We start from the raw sequence: 17,058 nt of genomic DNA, 5'->3' as shown, positions 1-17,058 counted from the left end.
TGGTTTTGAGGGAATTAAAAAAGACTCACAGATTGTGTCCATTGCATTTCTAGGAGTTTAAAAGGCTTGATTGATTGATTGATTGATTGATTTTTCAAGTTCTTGTAATGTAGCTCTAAGCCAAGGTTTCAGCCTACTTACCTGGCATTTATTTCTTCATTTATTCATAGAGCAATAGGCCAGGTTGCATTTTTCTGTAATCTCTGCACTCTAGTTTCGTTTCACCCCCCATTCCTACAGTCTGTGTATAAAATATATGATACTATTCCTTCCCATTTCTTTAAGCAGAATAAATAATGCTCTGAAAACTGAATTAAAAGAGATTTTGTTGATTTCACTTGTATAACTAATTCCTAAGGGCTTTCTTCCATTTGTGTGTGGTTTAACACACATTCCTGTAGCTGGTATTACAATACTTTGTGTGTGTGGAGGGGTTGTTACTTTATGAAGGATGTATAGTTCTCTGTAGTTCCTGGCATTCAATATTTTAGATCTTCTGAGATCTTGGTGCTCACTAACCTTACATGTGTGCTTATGAGGTGGTTTCTTTTAGAAGTCATTAATTGAAAAGACTCTGGGATGCCTCATGGTAGTTTATTGGAAGCCATGGTCGAGTCTCAAGTTCTTAGTAGATGCATAATAAAGACTGTTAATGCTTCTGCTCTTGACTGTAGGTTGTCTCTCTTGGGCTGTGGAGGATGTGACAAAAGAGATGTCTTTTGGGGAAGTTTCACTTGGCAGAATAAAAGTAAACTCCCTGAGCAGCTGATATCCCATGACATCCTGCAACTGTTGTGTGTGCAGCTGAGTTGGGTATTCTGTTCTTTTCTCTCTCTCTGGCTGTGAAGGAATGGAAAAGAAAAGCTCTTTACCTCCATCATGGAAAGAAGTGAGCTGTAATGAGGCCTTTCCATGTCAGACTGTGTATAAGCAAAGTGGCACCTTACAGTGCTCTTCTCTCAATTAGCTCAGCCAGGCTGTAGTTTCAGAGAAGTGACTAGAAGTTTGGACAAGACTGTACAGATTGTGTCTTATGCTTCTTGACAAGCTGAGTGACTTTACTCAAAACTACCACTCTGTTTTATTCAAGGCATGTACTGAAGATAGGCCGTTTACAGTCATTAAAGGTCACTGACATTTAAAGTCAGTTTTTCAGTTATAATTAATATCGTAGATGAGAATATGCTGATGCTTCAGAGTTCTGGCTTTATTAGAGAGAATTTGCATGTATTTAAAAAGAATAAATTCTGTAGTCATGGAAGATACTTGTTTTGATCATTTTGCTTTCTTTGGTAGGTAAAATAACTGTTGCCGTTTTGTGCTAAAACCAAAAACAGAAAATAGGTAACCTTTGGCATTAAGGTTATGAACCATAGTTTTCTCTCCTTCTTCATGAAGCTTGGCTTTCTCATAAGCTTTATTAAAATGTGCTTATATTTGATGGGCTTTTCTGAGAACAGGAGGTTAGTTTGTGGTTTAATTTTATAAGATATGTAATTTTAGGTGAGCATGCCAGTGTCTCACTAAACTAGATACTGTTGTTGCATGATGAATAGTAAAGCCATGGAAACAGTATTCCCAGCCTGCAGAGTAACTGCTGTGAAAATCTACTCAGTTACAGTTTTGTCATTCACAGTGTGTAAGGTATGAAAGAAGTATATAACAATTTTTGGCAATTTCAGCCCCTCTTAATATGCTCTTACTGCTTGGGGTCCAGCCTGTTGTAGTTTTGAGATGCCATAGCCACCCAGAAACCTTGCTGAAACACCGAGTTGGTCGAGGTTTGAGAGAGGGGGTGGGACAGGTAAGTGGTGTTTCTCGCTTTATATGACGCTCTTTTGCAATTTAAAAAAAGATATATACTAATGTGCACACTGGAGGTCACCAGTTCTTTCCCTTTGTTCTATAAACTAGTTCATTAAAAAAACAAACAAACTTGCAAAACTGCGCCATAGAGTGAGCAAACACTCTTTCCTTCTGTTCTCTCCCCTTTTTCTCATTGGTGTGTTCTTTTTGCCAGCAAGATCGTGCAATGTCTTTATCTTCCAGAATAAAGAATATTGTTAGGATTACTTTTGGGTATGTGCATTTAGACTTCAAGGTCTTTAATTTTCAGGAAAGTGGAGAGTAGAAGGGGAAAATTGGGCGTGTGTTAAAATAGTTTTTGTGCTTGGTAGAGCAGTGATCAGATGGTATTATTGTCCTGGTAAATAAGAATTTTTAAGTGTAGAGGTTATATTACTGATAGTCCCTATATCCCTTTTCAAGAGCTAAAATTGCAGGTGTTTAGGTACATCTGTATATTTTACTGTATTTATGTGTAATGATAAACAGGTTTTAATTTTGAAAGTGGTTTTGCCGATAGTTGCTTATACTTAACAGAGTCCTGTGGATGCAAACAGATAATTATGTGTAGTTGTTTTAGAGGAAGATTTGTGTTTGTGCATACTGGTAGTTTTGCCCAAATCCAGTCTGCTTCCTTGTAGTAGTTGGCTCTGGAATAACTGGAGATTTACTTTCAGCAAAATTCACCTTGCAATAAAGTATAAAAGGACACCACTTTAGGGGGGAAATTACTTGGTGAAAGACATTTGCAAGTGGTGCATGCTGGTGATTTTTGGAATTAACTTCTTCATTATAGAAAATTATTTTCCACATGTTAAGAAATTACAAAAGTGATTTGGTGGATCTCATTACTTTTCCAGCATGTTGATTCAAGTGCAAGTAGTGCATGGTGAAGGCACGTGTGGAGAGGCAGTCTGATATAAAAGAGATTTTAAACTAAAAAATGTTTTGTGTGGTAGCAGAAAAGAATGTGTGTTTGAAGCTGTAATTATCTGTTTGCTAGTAATATTTTATGAAAATTCCACTTTATGGGCTAAAATATTGTTTCTGCCCAAAATGAATATAGAGGAGGAATATAGGATGTAATGTGTTTCTCTTTCCAGTTTAGGTGGTGTTGAGTTTCTTGGATTTTCTTTTGAGAAAAGCATGTTTTATGTCATTTAGCTGTAGTCACAGACACAAAAATACCTGATAACTGAGTGTTAATTGCATTTAAGAGAGGCCTGGTTTTGAGGAATCCTTTTTTAAGTGCCTTTTGGGAGGAGGAGTGCTACTTTGGAATCACAAATGTAAATAGTGTCCTTTTTTTGTGACCCCAGCTTATCTGTTTTCTTCTTTTTAAAGTCATAAATGATTGAGTGAATAGTTGGCCTGGTGTGTTTTTATCTTCATGGCTTTGAAATGTATTAAATCTAGAAGCATCTACTTAGATCTTGCAAGCATAAATGAGTATACTTAGTGTCTGGTATACACATAGTTTAAGTATTGCACTTCTAATAATTTCTGTGCCTGGGGAGAGTGTCTAGAATCCACAGTTACATCATAAACTATTGTTTGCAGTTTGGTTTTCTTGGAAAACAATTGTGACCTTCACAGCTTCCAAGGTACAGCTAAATGTGTTTTGATACTTGTCTGCCTGAAGAGACCACATACTGCGGAGAATTTTGCATTTGCACTATGTTCACAGACATACTTTGAGGGATTTTTGCAAGTTGAACAACAAAAAAACCCCAAGCATTTAAATTAGTGTAATTCTATCATTCTGTGTTGGTGCTTTGTGACTTCCAAAATACGTGAACTCTGCTCTCAGACTGTGCATTTCCACGGAGCTTGGCAGTATTGTTCAGGAATGTTTCTTTAGATATATTGCCTTTGTCAGTAATTTTACAGCTTGAGAGAGAGAATCTTGTACTTAAACTGTTCCTTGTAGTGACAATTTTTCTATATATGTGAGAGGATTTGGTCTTTTCTCATGAAGAGCAACCTGTCTGCCTTTCATTAAGCATCTACAATGACGTAAAGGCTAAATACTTTTCGGGGCTAAGCCATAAGTGTGAAGTTAGTAATAAGTTGTTTTTGTTTTCTTGGAGTAAGTGCCATTTACTGCATATTATCCATGCAAGGGTGGGATGTTTCAATCACTCAGATCCATCTTAATTTGTCTGATTTTAAAGAGTCATGGTTGTTCTGGGGCCTAGAGATTTCATGTAATCTTGTTAATTTAAAAGTGCAAGGTATTTAATGGGGTTTGGGAGAGGACATGACATGGAGAATGTTTCAGTATCATATTTAGTGAAGAACAGTAAAATACTGTAGTCTACATTTGGAATGCTGAAAAATAGTTATGTACTGAACTTCTGCAAATTCTCCCTGAAACATTAAGTGCCAGCATTGAAGTCTTTATCACTTGCCAGCTTTAAGCTCCCTCTACAAGTCCCATATGTTTGCAAGCCCAGTACCAGGGTGGATGGGTTGCCCTCTGCAGCAGATGTCCAACCACACCTTGAGCAGATGAGGGATGTGGCAGGATCTGGTCAGGGAGCTGAGCTGGGCTCTTGCCCACACCCTCCTGCCCAGCCAGCTCCTGCCTCTACTGCTCGGCCACGTGGTGCCAGAGGTGCAGCTTCCCCAGCTGACTGTGTCCCTGGGACACTGAAGGGGGTCATAAATGAGACCCACACAGCACCAACAGTACAGGGTCTCTCCTCATTCCACAACATAAAACCCCCTGTTTGATGCTTTGGGTAATATTGTATGCCTTTTTTTTTTTTTTTTTTTTTTCCCCAGAGGTACACTACCTATTGCCCTTACATATGTAAGAGCCATGATTATCTGCTGCTGAAGTTTCCATTATTTTTTCACAGTGGTCACTCTAAGATAGTTCTGTAATATTGACTTGTCCTTACTCTCAGAAATCATGGGAGATGAAAATTTGCTTTCACAGTGAGAGCGGAAATAGGAGTTATGCTTTCCAACTGGGGAAAAGCATGCATCTTATCAATAGTTTTCATAGATAAGATTAATTTTACATCTTGATCAAAATAGCAAAAAGAGAAATGAAAGCAAACTGTGTGGCCTCCTCTTAAATGCACTGCTAATAATGGAAAAGAACCTGCATATTCAAAAGAACTGGGTTTTGTTTTTCTGGGGTGTTTTTTATTATTATTTCAGTGACTAAATATGTCAGTATGTCTACTGTGGGTTACTTATGTTACTTGTGATGTGTAGTGAGTTAAAAATTAGAACAGAAAACTTACAAAGCCATAGAACAGCTGGATAGCAGGTAGTCAAACATCCTTACATTCTCCTATCAAAGCTTAAGGTTTGTTTCTTGAAATCAAATACCTTAATAGTTGTTTTGAACGTATTTCACTGTTGATATCTGGAAGTAAAAATTTACATCTGTGCTTGATCCTCCAGAGTGAATTTTGGTATACTTCAGTTGAGGCCTCTCCTATCTCCTTTTGTTTTGATTTTGAAGCAGTCACATAAACAGCACCTAAACTTGTGTCCAGAGATCACTTTTTCATTGTTGGGTTAGGTTAGGAGCACTGCTCAGCGTCACACCAGAGAAAACGTGACATATTCTAAATATAAGGTTTGCCTTATAGTGCAGTGAGATATAGTAGCTCATGCCAACCTGTTTGGGGTTTATCCGTGCTGTGCAGTGCCATGTAGAGAAGCTGATTGTGTTGTGGCAGTGTTGTAGCATGGTGTGCTATCAGAACTGAGGTACTCACTGCCTCAGCAAGGCTGCGTGGTGAGCCTGGATGAGGTACTGAGGTGATTCACAACATAGGAAAGTTTTTGTGTGTGTATCTGCACTTTCATGGTTTTGCTTTATGCAGTGCAAACATAAACAAAGCAGCTTGGATTTCTGGCACTGTGGTTTTGGGATGGAGGGATGGTACACATGCACGTGTTACTGACTTCACAAGAAATAACAGTGGCAGCTTTCTGAAAAAATGTATTAGTATCTGATGTACAGGAACCTTTCTCAAGAAAATGCTGCCTTACTGCTGCATAATGTTAGGAAAAGGATGGAAGGTTTATTTTTGTCTTAATAATCACCTAGTTGTTAGGACTGTAAAGGTTATGGAAAGCTAAATGTTACTCCTTCTTTCAATCTAAATACACTTTAGTAATGTGAAGCTGTTGTAGTTTTGCTAAGGTACAGTCGTGTGAAAATAATGGAATAGGTTTTGATTGCTGTCAGCCAGAATGTCCAATAAATTCTGTATGTAATAGGAACAGTTGTTTTGATTTGGTCTCTAGAATTCACCCTTTTCCCAGCATTGAGTGGGAAGGAATCTCACCTCATTCCTGCTGTTGGGCAGCTTTCCCTTCATTGCTTTTGTTCTGCTTTAGAGATCCAATAACATTCCCAACACACACATGTATGCCTGCGTGTGTGTGTAGGGCTGTGTGGGATATGATATTTATAAATGTATGTAAACAGCTGACCAAGAGCAGTGGGATTTAGGGGGACTGGCTTGTGACAAGGGGAAAGGAAGCTGAAGAAGTCAGAGACAAAACAATGAGAGTTGCAGTAGAAAGTAGAAAAAGGGCAACTAGAAGGCAGTGCAATAAATGTCGTAATTGAGAGTGAATTGTTGGGGGGTGGAGTGATGCTGAGCATGATTAAAGCTCAGAAACAAGATGCATATTGATTTGCTTGGAAATTGAATGAGGAAGTTGATACTGGTGTGATTAACTACAGTATACAAACATATGTTCTCTTCATTCCAGGAAGCATGGTGTAGAAGAACTATGTACTTGGATGCCTTTTGGTATTGTCAAATAAACAAATGGTATTGTTTTGCTTTTGTAGGAAGATGAAAAATTTCTGACAGACTTGTTTGCACAACTAACAGATGAAGCCACAGATGAGGAGAAAAGACAGGAATTGGTAAGAAATCTGTAAAATATGTGACAGTTCCCACAAAGTGACATGTGAATCCTTTTTTTTTTTTTTAATTACTAAACTAATATATTTCTGGTTTTCAGGTAAATTTTCTGAAAGAGTTTTGTGCATTCTCACAAACACTGCAACCTCAAAACAGAGATGCATTTTTCAAAACTTTGTCAAATATGGGCATACTGCCTGCACTAGAAGTCATATTGGTAAGTCATTTCAATTCTATTTGTCATAACAATTTTGTTTATCTTCAGAGAGGCTTTTTTTAAAAAGTAACTTAAGCACAAACTTCAGCAAGTGGTTTTCTTTTTACTTGCTTCATTTGGCTTGTCCTAGCTTAAGATTTAGAATGTTCGAAATATTTTTGTAAAACTTGAGAAGCTTTTGCCGTATCACATTGGTAAGTGCCACGGCATTCTTCAGGTTTTGTTTTCCTGTATGCTTTCCTAGCTTTGCTTGCTTTTTGGTATCTAAAATAAGTAAGAAAATAGGGAAGTCAATCAAAGGGCAGGGAAACCATAAAAATTATTTTGTCCTACTGTTGTCAAATTTACAGAGAAGTGCGAGTTGACTTAGTTTTAGAATAGGGTTTTAGCAATAGGTGTGAGAAGGAATTAAAGCTGTATGTTTTCTGGTTGCATTTGACATTTTCAAGAAAACAAAAAGATTTTATTTGACTTTTCCAGGGTATGGATGATGCACAAGTACGAAGTGCAGCCACTGACATATTCTCATATTTGGTTGAATACAACCCATCCATGGTACGAGAATTTGTCATGCAGGAGGCGCAGCAGAATGATGATGTAAGTAGAGAGTCGTCAGAAATGGGTGTACTGGGTTTGAAATTACTGGGGTTTGAAGTTACTGGTGTATATTTATGATTCTATGAATGACATGAGCCCTAATTTTGAAGAAGTAATTTGGAATTTGGTAACATTAGACTGAACTGCTGTGTTTTAAGCGGTTTTGTTGGGTGAGATGAGTTCACCTGTTCACAGATACATGTTGCATTGTATAATTTCAGATTTGGCACAAGGGAATAGCATTTGAATTAATTTTTTCTTTCCCCTCTCTCTTAGGATATATTACTCATTAACCTCATTATAGAACACATGATTTGTGACACAGATCCAGAACTTGGAGGAGCAGTGCTACTCATGGGTTTGCTTCGTACTTTAGTTGATCCAGAAAATATGCTTGCCACTGCCAATGTAAGTAAATACCTTCAGATGAAATTATGTTTGATTTTTTCGGGTATTTGATGATATGTGTTACTTTTTTTTGTTTTTTCATTCCTTAGAAAACGGAAAAGACTGAGTTCTTGGGTTTCTTCTACAAGCATTGTATGCATGTTCTGACAGCCCCTTTATTGGCCAATACTACAGAGGACAAGCCTAGCAAAGGTAATGACACTCTGGATTTTGGGCACATCAAGGCAGTTGAATGTCAGTGTTCAGAATAGCTGTCAAAGGACTTTTTCCATCTAAAAAAATTGAGTGAGAATATGAAACATAGTGCAAAGTAAAATGCTGATTCAGTATTTAGTCATTTGAATAATGCATAAGCACAAAACTCAGCAGAGAGACCTGATTTAAGAAGTGAGCAACATTTGCTCTAAATTTGGCTTTAGCAAAAAATAAAATACTTGTATAATTTTTAGGAACTCCTGGCGCAGTTCACTGACATAGGTGTCTAAACATGTCTAAATGGTTTCTTGAGGTCAGGGATTACAAGAAATGTTGCAACTTTTTTCCTGGGAAGTTGTGCTGAATTTGAGAGTATTGTTTCTACATCAGACTAAGAAAGCAGAGATAAGTGATGAAGTAATTGTTCATGCTGGCTACTAGTAGCAGTTCTTACTACAAGTGTTAAAAGACCCCAAGATACTTCCTGCATAGTACTTTGGTTAAAAGGCATTATAGATCACATTTTCGGTGCAGACATAGTCAAGACACTGCTTATGGAGTGATAGTTTATGATCTAGATGTGTGGACATCATAATGTGATTTGGTTAAATAAGCCTGACTACTCGTGGTAGGGATAAATTCTGTTCTCTGAACCTTCAAACACCAATTTAAGAAAAACATTATTGGTTTTCTATTTTAAGAGAGTTTCCTGCCATATCTGTATTCATAGAAAATACTCAAACCATAACGAATTTGTTCAATTTCTGTTTTAAAGACTAAATATACCTTGCAGCATGTTCTGCAAAATGTCTGTGGGAAAACAAAAAAACTTGGAAATGTTTACTGGAGTGTAGTTGGATATTTGAAGTCAGCTTCTGAAGGCACTATTCCAGATCCATTTAATTATTTTGGTTTTGTTTTATTACAGATGATTTTCAGACAGCCCAGCTCTTGGCATTAATACTGGAATTGCTAACTTTCTGTGTAGAACATCATACCTATCACATAAAAAACTACATTATTAACAAAGATATCCTGCGAAGGGTTCTCGTTCTCATGGCCTCAAAGCACGCTTTCTTGGCATTGTGTAAGTTTGAAAGCTAAGGAATAAACTAGAATTTTGTGAATGTGAACTGATACATATCTTCACTCTGCTGGAAAAAAACTGTTCATAGATCAGGACAATTTTTGACTGAATACAAAAATTCTACATTACAGTGTATGGTTCTCATACTAGATTATAGATGTATCATCTACTCTTAGTAAATTATTTTGCATTTATGGATAGATTTTTATCCTAAAAAAAGAAGCGTTTTGCTTCATCTCATTGGAGAGAGGAATTGAAGAGATAGTATGTCAGTATTGAATATACTAAGAGAATATTGTACATTTTGATGGTTTTTTAGTAGAAATTATCAGAGGTACTTAATTAGAGCTATGACTACCTGACTGCATTAAACTGCACAGAAGTTCAGTGTGCTGCTCTTCAGACTGTGATATTTCCTTGACCATGTTCAGCTCAGTAGTGTCAAAGCAGACTTAATTCTGGAGGCAAGTAAGAGATTATTTTCTCTGTAATTCTGTTGTGCACATAGAGTTAAGAAACCAATGCCTTAAGTTGTCTGTGCAGTACCATACAATAAGTACCTTTTACATTTTGTAACCAAATAACCTGTACACATAGTTGCTTAGCACAATGTGCTGCCATGTGAAACTGTACTTCCTCTTTTTGCATGGACATTCTCTCACTTGTGTACACTTTGGAGCTTCAGAAAGAGCTTTAAACTGGTCGTAAATCAAGCCTTTGCCTTAATATGTGTGTGAATAAAATGTCATTTACCAATTTTAAAATGAAATCATTTATATTCTAATCAGAGAGAACTAATATAATCAAACATTTGAATAATAGGGATGATAAGTGAATTCCTGAGTTCTTTTACTGAGAAAATGTTTTACCTTTACCATAAGTAATTTAAAAAATCGACAATAGATTTTTATATTAGTAGTATTAAAGTTAAACAATACTATATAATTTCTTCAGTGAACAGAGGTGTTTTCATTTGTACAGTTTTGATGGAGAATTTCTTTATGATAGTACAGGTAAGTGATGTTCAGCATCAAGTGAACTCTACTGAAGTGATGTTCAGTATAGTCAAGACTATTGAGAAGCAGGAAATGACTGAATGTATTGCTGTATATGAACTGAGGCTGTAAATGGCCCTAACTAATGCTGAGTAATTTCTGCAGTTTTGCTTTTAAATTTAAAACCTCTTTTGACAACACATGTGTTCCAGGTGCCCTTCGTTTCAAGAGAAAGATAATTGGGCTAAAGGATGAATTCTACAACCGTTACATAATGAAAAGTTTTTTGTTTGAACCCGTGGTCAAAGCATTTCTAAATAATGGTTCCCGTTATAATCTGATGAACTCTGCCATAATAGAGATGTTTGAATTTATCAGAGTGGTGAGTGCAATTATATGCTGAAGATAATTACTCTATTGTTTAGTCTTGTAATTCAAGATTACTTTTCTTTTGGCTTTTGCCCTAAATTATGCTATCATAACAGGACCATATGATATTGTATTTATATGGACCTTGTTTTATATCGCTTTTGCATATTTGTACATGTTCTTTCTTACATTCAAACAGTACCATTACTTGAAGATTAAATTCAGCAGTTACTGTACTCACAGTACCCAGATTTGCAAAGGCAGCATGAGTCAAATTTCATCATGCAGATTGGATGGGCTTGTTATGACAGGAATGTAATTAGAAACTACTGCTGCAAACCCATCAAATTTAGCTGTGCTCTGTAATGTCAATTCAATGGAATATGGAATTATACAGAAGAGATACCAATCTCCCTAGATTATTTTAATGGAGTGCTACCAAGTTCCTTCCATGGGGAGTCTCCTAAATATTCAAGCCAGTTTGGCTGTCTGCGCAGTACTATTTCCTTGCTGTTGTTTGCATCCAGGTTCTGATAAGATCCTGTACAGACTGTAAATGTGGTAAATGGGACCAAGCTAGGGTGCAGACAGTTGTGGAGGAGTAAGTCACCACGCATTGTCACCTCTTGAAATCTTTAGTGTTGATCACCTCTTTCTTCTTTGAGTTGGTACTCAGGGTAATTCAAGAAGAAGATGACCTCATCATCATGGAAGAGTTGATTGAAAACTGTTTCTGGAGCTATGAAAAAAGTTCATCTGTAAAAGTGGTCATGACTTGTACAGTAGTGTGTTGGGTTTGCAGTGGCAGTGATGGGCAGTGGCTAAAGGGGTGGCTTCTGTAGAAGCTGCTGGAAGCTTTCCCTGTGTAGAAGAGAGCCAGTGCCAGCTGGCTCTGAGATGAATGTGCCTCTGGCTCAGGTTGGAGCAGGGATTCCCCTGCAGCCTGTGATGATGTCCATGGTTAGGCAGCTGTCCCCCTGTAGCCCACTGGAGGTCTGTGGTGGAGTGGAAATGCACCTGCAGCCTGTGGAGGACCCCAGGCCAGAGCAGGTGCATGCCTGAAGAAGGAGGCTCTGGCCCCTTGAGAAGCCTGTGCTGGACCAGGCTCCTGGCAGGGCCTGTGGCCCTGTGGAAAGAGGAGCCCACACTGGAGCAGGTTCACCGACAGGACTTGTGACCCCACAGGGAACCCTTGCTGGAGCAGCCTGTTCCTGAAGGACTGCACACTGTCCTCTCTATCAGTATAAAAACATCTCTCAGTTACAGTGGAGAGACATTTCAGGATTGAGTTTGGCATAGTTTTCATCAGGCTCTAGGTTCTGTAGTGTTTTGAAGGAGATCCTGCTAGAAAATTGATGCTGTTTTGCTAATCAAATACTTGAGGCTCTAGATTTTTAATTACACTTCTATGCATGATACTCATTTTTGCATAAGTTAATTAATACAGTGCTTGTTATGGCATTCTCATTTCAAATACTTTTTATATTGTATTAAATAAACTAATTTGAATGAAAATAAGTCACTTTATATTTGTTTCTTCCTATAGGAAGATATAAAATCGTTAACAGCACATGTAATTGAAAATTACTGGAAGGCACTGGAAGATGTAGATTATGTGCAGACATTCAAAGGACTGAAACTACGATTTGAACAACAAAGGGAAAGACAAGATAATCCAAAACTTGACAGGTAAAATACACTAAATGCTCTTAATAGCATATTGATGCTTTAATTCTCTTATCAGACTGTTGGTGGGTTATTCTCTTATATTCTCTTATACTAGGAAATACAGATAATTTAGACTCCTGCTTGCATCTCAAGCCTTGCTGAATTTACTTGATTAAAAGTGTGATTTTCAAGTATGTTGCTACAGACCTTTTACCAACTTTCAGCAAATGTTAGTTGCTGGACCCTCAGTCATAATGCTAATTTATTATATCTTAAACTTATGTGCAGTATTTTAATGAGGCTGGAATCCTACCAAGTACCTCTACTAAGTTAATTTTTTTAAATAACAAATTTCCACTGTTGATTTGAAAGACTGTTCAGTTGTGAATTACCATTCTGTGGATTTTTCCTTCAAAAATTTACACATCAGATTTCCTTTTATTTTAGTTGTGGGAGTAGACATTTAGATAGGATTTATCAAAATGCCTGAGGAATAGAACTTACAAAGAAATTTTCAGAGAATGCTCTTTTGTGCCAGTTAGAGTTGCTGATGGAGTAAAAAGCAATCTGATGCAAAACTTGAATTGCTCCTTCCATTTATTTGCCAGAGCAAAAATTCCCTTCCTTAGCACACAGTTAGCCAGGGTTAAAACGTTGAGAGTTTAGTATGAAAAGAGGAAGTTTACGCCTTTTTGCTCCGTTTATTTTTGGTTTATGTCTAGTTTCATTAAAACAAAATGACTGCTTGTGTGAACAGATGACTCTAAGGAATTGTTAGCAAGATCTGTTCTTGTTTTGCTGTCTTGAATTAGTTTGAAAGCACATTAAAATTAATTCCGATTAGTCCTACTAGGATATCTTGAAATTTCCGACTTTTGTTTCTGCCACAAGATTTCTTAATACTTAAATTTGAGAGTTGTACAATTAAAATGAGACTATAACTGTAGATTTATTTTAAAACATTGAAGCACTTTCAAGAGCATGTGCAGGATCTGCAGTTTTGAGTACTATGGTGTTAAAAGTGAGATGTTATTATTTTGGCTTATGTCAGCTAAGCTTATCACTTAACCAGCTGTGAAATCCAAGGCTGTGATTCTTACTTACATTAATGCATCTGTGGGAAAGAACACCCAGCTGCTTTCTTCACTAATTTCCATCCAGTATAGCAAGTAAAGTTGTTTTTTTCTTGGCCCAAGTTGAGCTAAGTGGTTGTGCTGCATGAGTTTATCCAACAGAAAATAGAGCTGCAGGAGGTCTGTATGTAGCTCAACCTTCTTCATACATCTTATCTAGTGGCTGCACAAGTCCTGTCACAGTGCATGTAATTTTTAAAGTGAAAAACCCAGAAATAATGCACAAATGACAAGAATCTATTTACATATTTTAGCGAAGAATAGTTCAGTAAGGAAGAAGCCCAACATGTTGTTGGCACAGGCCACAAAAGTATTCATTAGAGTTCCACTTAAATCATAGTTCTGTGCTGTTAGCAGAACTCGAGTTTAAATGTAAAATGATGCAGCATGTATAGATGTATGATAATGCTGGCAAGCAACTTACTTATAACTAGATTTCTTATTTTAAGTATATTTAGCATTTTTACTTAATAGCTTGTAATGTTCTAATTTTTTCTCTTCTGGCTTTTTCCTGCACTCAGTAATGCAAATGTCTAGGTTGTATTATTAACATTTTGATCCCAGTAACAGACACTACATGAAAACCATGAAATTTCATCCAGTAAATTGTGAAGTGCTTCATCAAGAGTTCCATGCTGCTGTTGGAAACTGACTGTTAAAATCAACATCTAGCAATGAAAATGTTTTCAATGTCTCTTCCACTTCTCCTCCCCATTCTTCGAGGGCCACGTCCCTGTTCCTCTGCTCCAAGACCACAATACTGCTTCTGTGATAAAAGAGGAAAGGAAGGTGGAGCTGAGATAAACCAACATTGATAATAGATCAAATAGGGAGAGGTAGCAGTTCATATCCAAGGCTCTGAAAAATGGGAAATATTGATAAGTGACCAAAAGCTGTAACAGGTGGATGTGGCAGAGAGAGAGAGAGAGCTTTCTCTTAAATGTATCTGCTTAAAACAGGAGCCATATTTAAGTTAGATTTTTATTACTTTTTTAAAACTTGTTGGACCCTGAATACTAACAGGTTACACACTGTTTTCAGAGAATAAGTCTATATTTCTAAACTCTTTGTTTTACAACTTTTTATTTACCAGTGCAAACTGGTAAACCAAGCCTGAATGCAACACTTTAGTGAGATTTATTAAAATTACTTTTAACAGTGGTGTTTATATGCTACAGAATTTTGTACTAGTCGAGTAGTCTGAATGTGCTATTAGCAGAGTTGTACTTTATTTGATGCTTTATACAGAGGAGTTTTTAATTATATTTGCATTGAAAATACAAGGGTTCACATTAGGGAATGATTTGCTGATGTTTTTATTGCTCTGCAATGTATGGATCTGTAAGCTATCATTGAGTGTCAAGTAGAAGTTTTATTATTCATATAAGTTTTTCTGAATCTAAGCTTTAAAACTTCTATTCTGCAGCATGCGCTCTATTTTGAGGAACCACAGGTACAGAAGGGATGCAAGAACCCTGGAGGATGAGGAGGAAATGTGGTTTAATACAGATGAGGATGATATGGAAGATGGAGAGGCAGTGGTGCCCCCTTCTGACAAGCCTAAAAATGATGAGGATATTATGGACCCTATCAGTAAATTCATGGAAAGAAAAAAATGTAAGTGATGAGAAGATGAATGCCATCACTTGTATTATTTAGTCCTACTGCAGTGAAGAATTTGCTTGTATCTTTTTTGAAATTGCAACATCAATGTCGTAGACCACACTTCAAAAAAGTTTTATTGTCTTTAAAAGCAGAATGATACAAAATGTGTTGTAGATTTCTTAAAGCATTTGAATTAAGATCTTTAGCTGATAGTCAATTTTTCTGTGTTTATTTGGGTTATAATTCAATGTTATGTATTAAATATATATAATATTTATAACTCAAAATTTTCTACATAAATGTTCAGGTGATACCATTGGTAGAACAAAAGTGTTCATTCCTGGCCAGTAACACTGGCTGGTAGGTGGTACAGTAGTATGGAAAAAAGACTCACTTAAATGAATTATATATAAAGTATTAAGCCTTTTTTCAAACAGTGAAGTGGTTTGTAATTAAATGTTTCACTCAATAATACTGCTTTACTTTTGCCTTTTGGTTTTTGTTTTTTTTTTCTTTTCTAGTGAAAGAGAGTGAAGAAAAGGAAGTTCTTCTGAAAACTAACCTTTCAGGTCGTCAGAGCCCGAGTTTCAAGCTCTCTTTTTCCAGTGGTACAAAATCCAACCTTACCAGCCAGTCATCTGCAAGTAATCTGCCTGGATCCCCTGGGTCGCCTGGGTCTCCAGGGTCCCCTGGCTCACCTGGATCAGTTTCTAAAAGCACATCTCAGATGGCAGCTATTACAACTAAGGTAATTTTGAATGGTTGTAGGTTTACTTCATTGTTGCAGAGTAGGAATTTGCTTTTGCATCTCTCTGAAGTTTGTGTAAGTCTTGACAAGTTAGGCAGTAATGGACTGTCTGGTTTGTGTGCACTTCTTGTCTGGCCTTCAGCATTTTTAACGTGATCTGCTGTACATGAAAGAAATAGAAGCTCTTTTAGTGCCCAGACTGGTCAAGTAGGAAGCATGCCACTAGTTGCTCTTAGCAGTGATGTTTACAGTGAAATACAGACAACACTGTACTTACGTTAAATTGCACAGGGATATTTGACAGGTAAAAATAAATATTCTAGAAACACAGCCAAATCGTGGTTGATACCACAATGCCCTGCCACATCCATTGAGGATTTCTACTATCACCGTTTTAGTATTGTTCAGAATTCTATAACTGTCCTGTGTGGAAGAAATAAATTTCATTGGACGGTGATTGCTGTAAGCCAGAACGGTTTTTAATACCAGGGTGTGACATTTTTACCTTTGAACTAACTTATAGTTTTGATTTGGAACATTGTGAAGTAGAAGAAGAAGGCCACTTTAAAAGAGTGTTGTAACGTGGAGTGAATATCCAAAACTAGCATTTTTAAATACATTTTAGGGCACTGTTGGATTTTATCAGATTTTTGAATAGAAATGTTTGAACTGAATCAGGAAAGTAGAATGACTGCTGTCTTCCCAGCACAGGGGGGCAGATAAGGTAATGTTGATACAGTGCAGTTCAGGCAATGAGAATTTATTTTCATAACAAGTGTTTCCATTTCTGAAAGGTGAGGTTTGTATGTCAGTTGTCAGATAGTCTTGGAATAACACTGATTTATCCTTGTTTTGTAATGCTACCATACTGTTTGTTCACCTAACTTCTAGTGAAGGTAAATGGGGGTTTAGGGTTTGGGGGTTTTTTTCTACTCAACATGGCTTAAGAGTTTGTATTTGGATTGCATTCTCTTGAAAACACCTGGATCAGAAGAGTTTGGCTGATGGAAGAACCTAAGGACACTTCCTCTAAATCCATCTCTGAAGGAAACTCCTTGCATAACCCAAGAGTTAGTCAAGGGTTTTTTAAAAGGGGTGGAATTGGCTTGCAAATCTACCCAGTGTATCCGAGGTTTTTCTCTCCCAGTGTAATTCCTTGAGTCAGAAATGGAGTCTTTACAAATGGAACATGTTAGATACAGTATTGATTCCACAAATTCAAGCAGTGGTGAAAAAAGAAAAATGTTCAGGTTACAAAGGGGAGCATGCAGTGCACTGAAAAAC

At 37.0% G+C, this 17,058-nt stretch overlaps 1 protein-coding gene across 1 annotated transcript in view; it reads left to right on the top strand.

Annotated features, from left to right (window-relative positions):
• The window catches only part of PPP4R3A (protein phosphatase 4 regulatory subunit 3A), a 41,986-nt gene that overhangs the window by 23,058 nt on the left and 1,870 nt on the right, over nucleotides 1–17,058 (top strand). The window contains exons 5-14 of the mRNA XM_066188671.1: nucleotides 6,677–6,754; nucleotides 6,853–6,969; nucleotides 7,450–7,566; nucleotides 7,843–7,974; nucleotides 8,064–8,166; nucleotides 9,098–9,256; nucleotides 10,464–10,633; nucleotides 12,167–12,309; nucleotides 14,848–15,038; nucleotides 15,548–15,774. Of these exons, the coding sequence (XP_066044768.1) occupies nucleotides 6,677–6,754; nucleotides 6,853–6,969; nucleotides 7,450–7,566; nucleotides 7,843–7,974; nucleotides 8,064–8,166; nucleotides 9,098–9,256; nucleotides 10,464–10,633; nucleotides 12,167–12,309; nucleotides 14,848–15,038; nucleotides 15,548–15,774 (1,437 nt within the window). The remainder of the gene's footprint in view (nucleotides 1–6,676; nucleotides 6,755–6,852; nucleotides 6,970–7,449; nucleotides 7,567–7,842; nucleotides 7,975–8,063; nucleotides 8,167–9,097; nucleotides 9,257–10,463; nucleotides 10,634–12,166; nucleotides 12,310–14,847; nucleotides 15,039–15,547; nucleotides 15,775–17,058) is intronic.

The sequence above is a fragment of the Chamaea fasciata genome, unplaced genomic scaffold, assembly GCF_029207755.1.
Source record: "Chamaea fasciata isolate MVZ Bird 193981 ecotype frontalis unplaced genomic scaffold, bChaFas1.0.hap1 SCAF_7, whole genome shotgun sequence".
NCBI lineage: Eukaryota > Metazoa > Chordata > Aves > Passeriformes > Sylviidae > Chamaea > Chamaea fasciata.
This window is presented reverse-complemented; position numbering and strand designations above follow the sequence as displayed.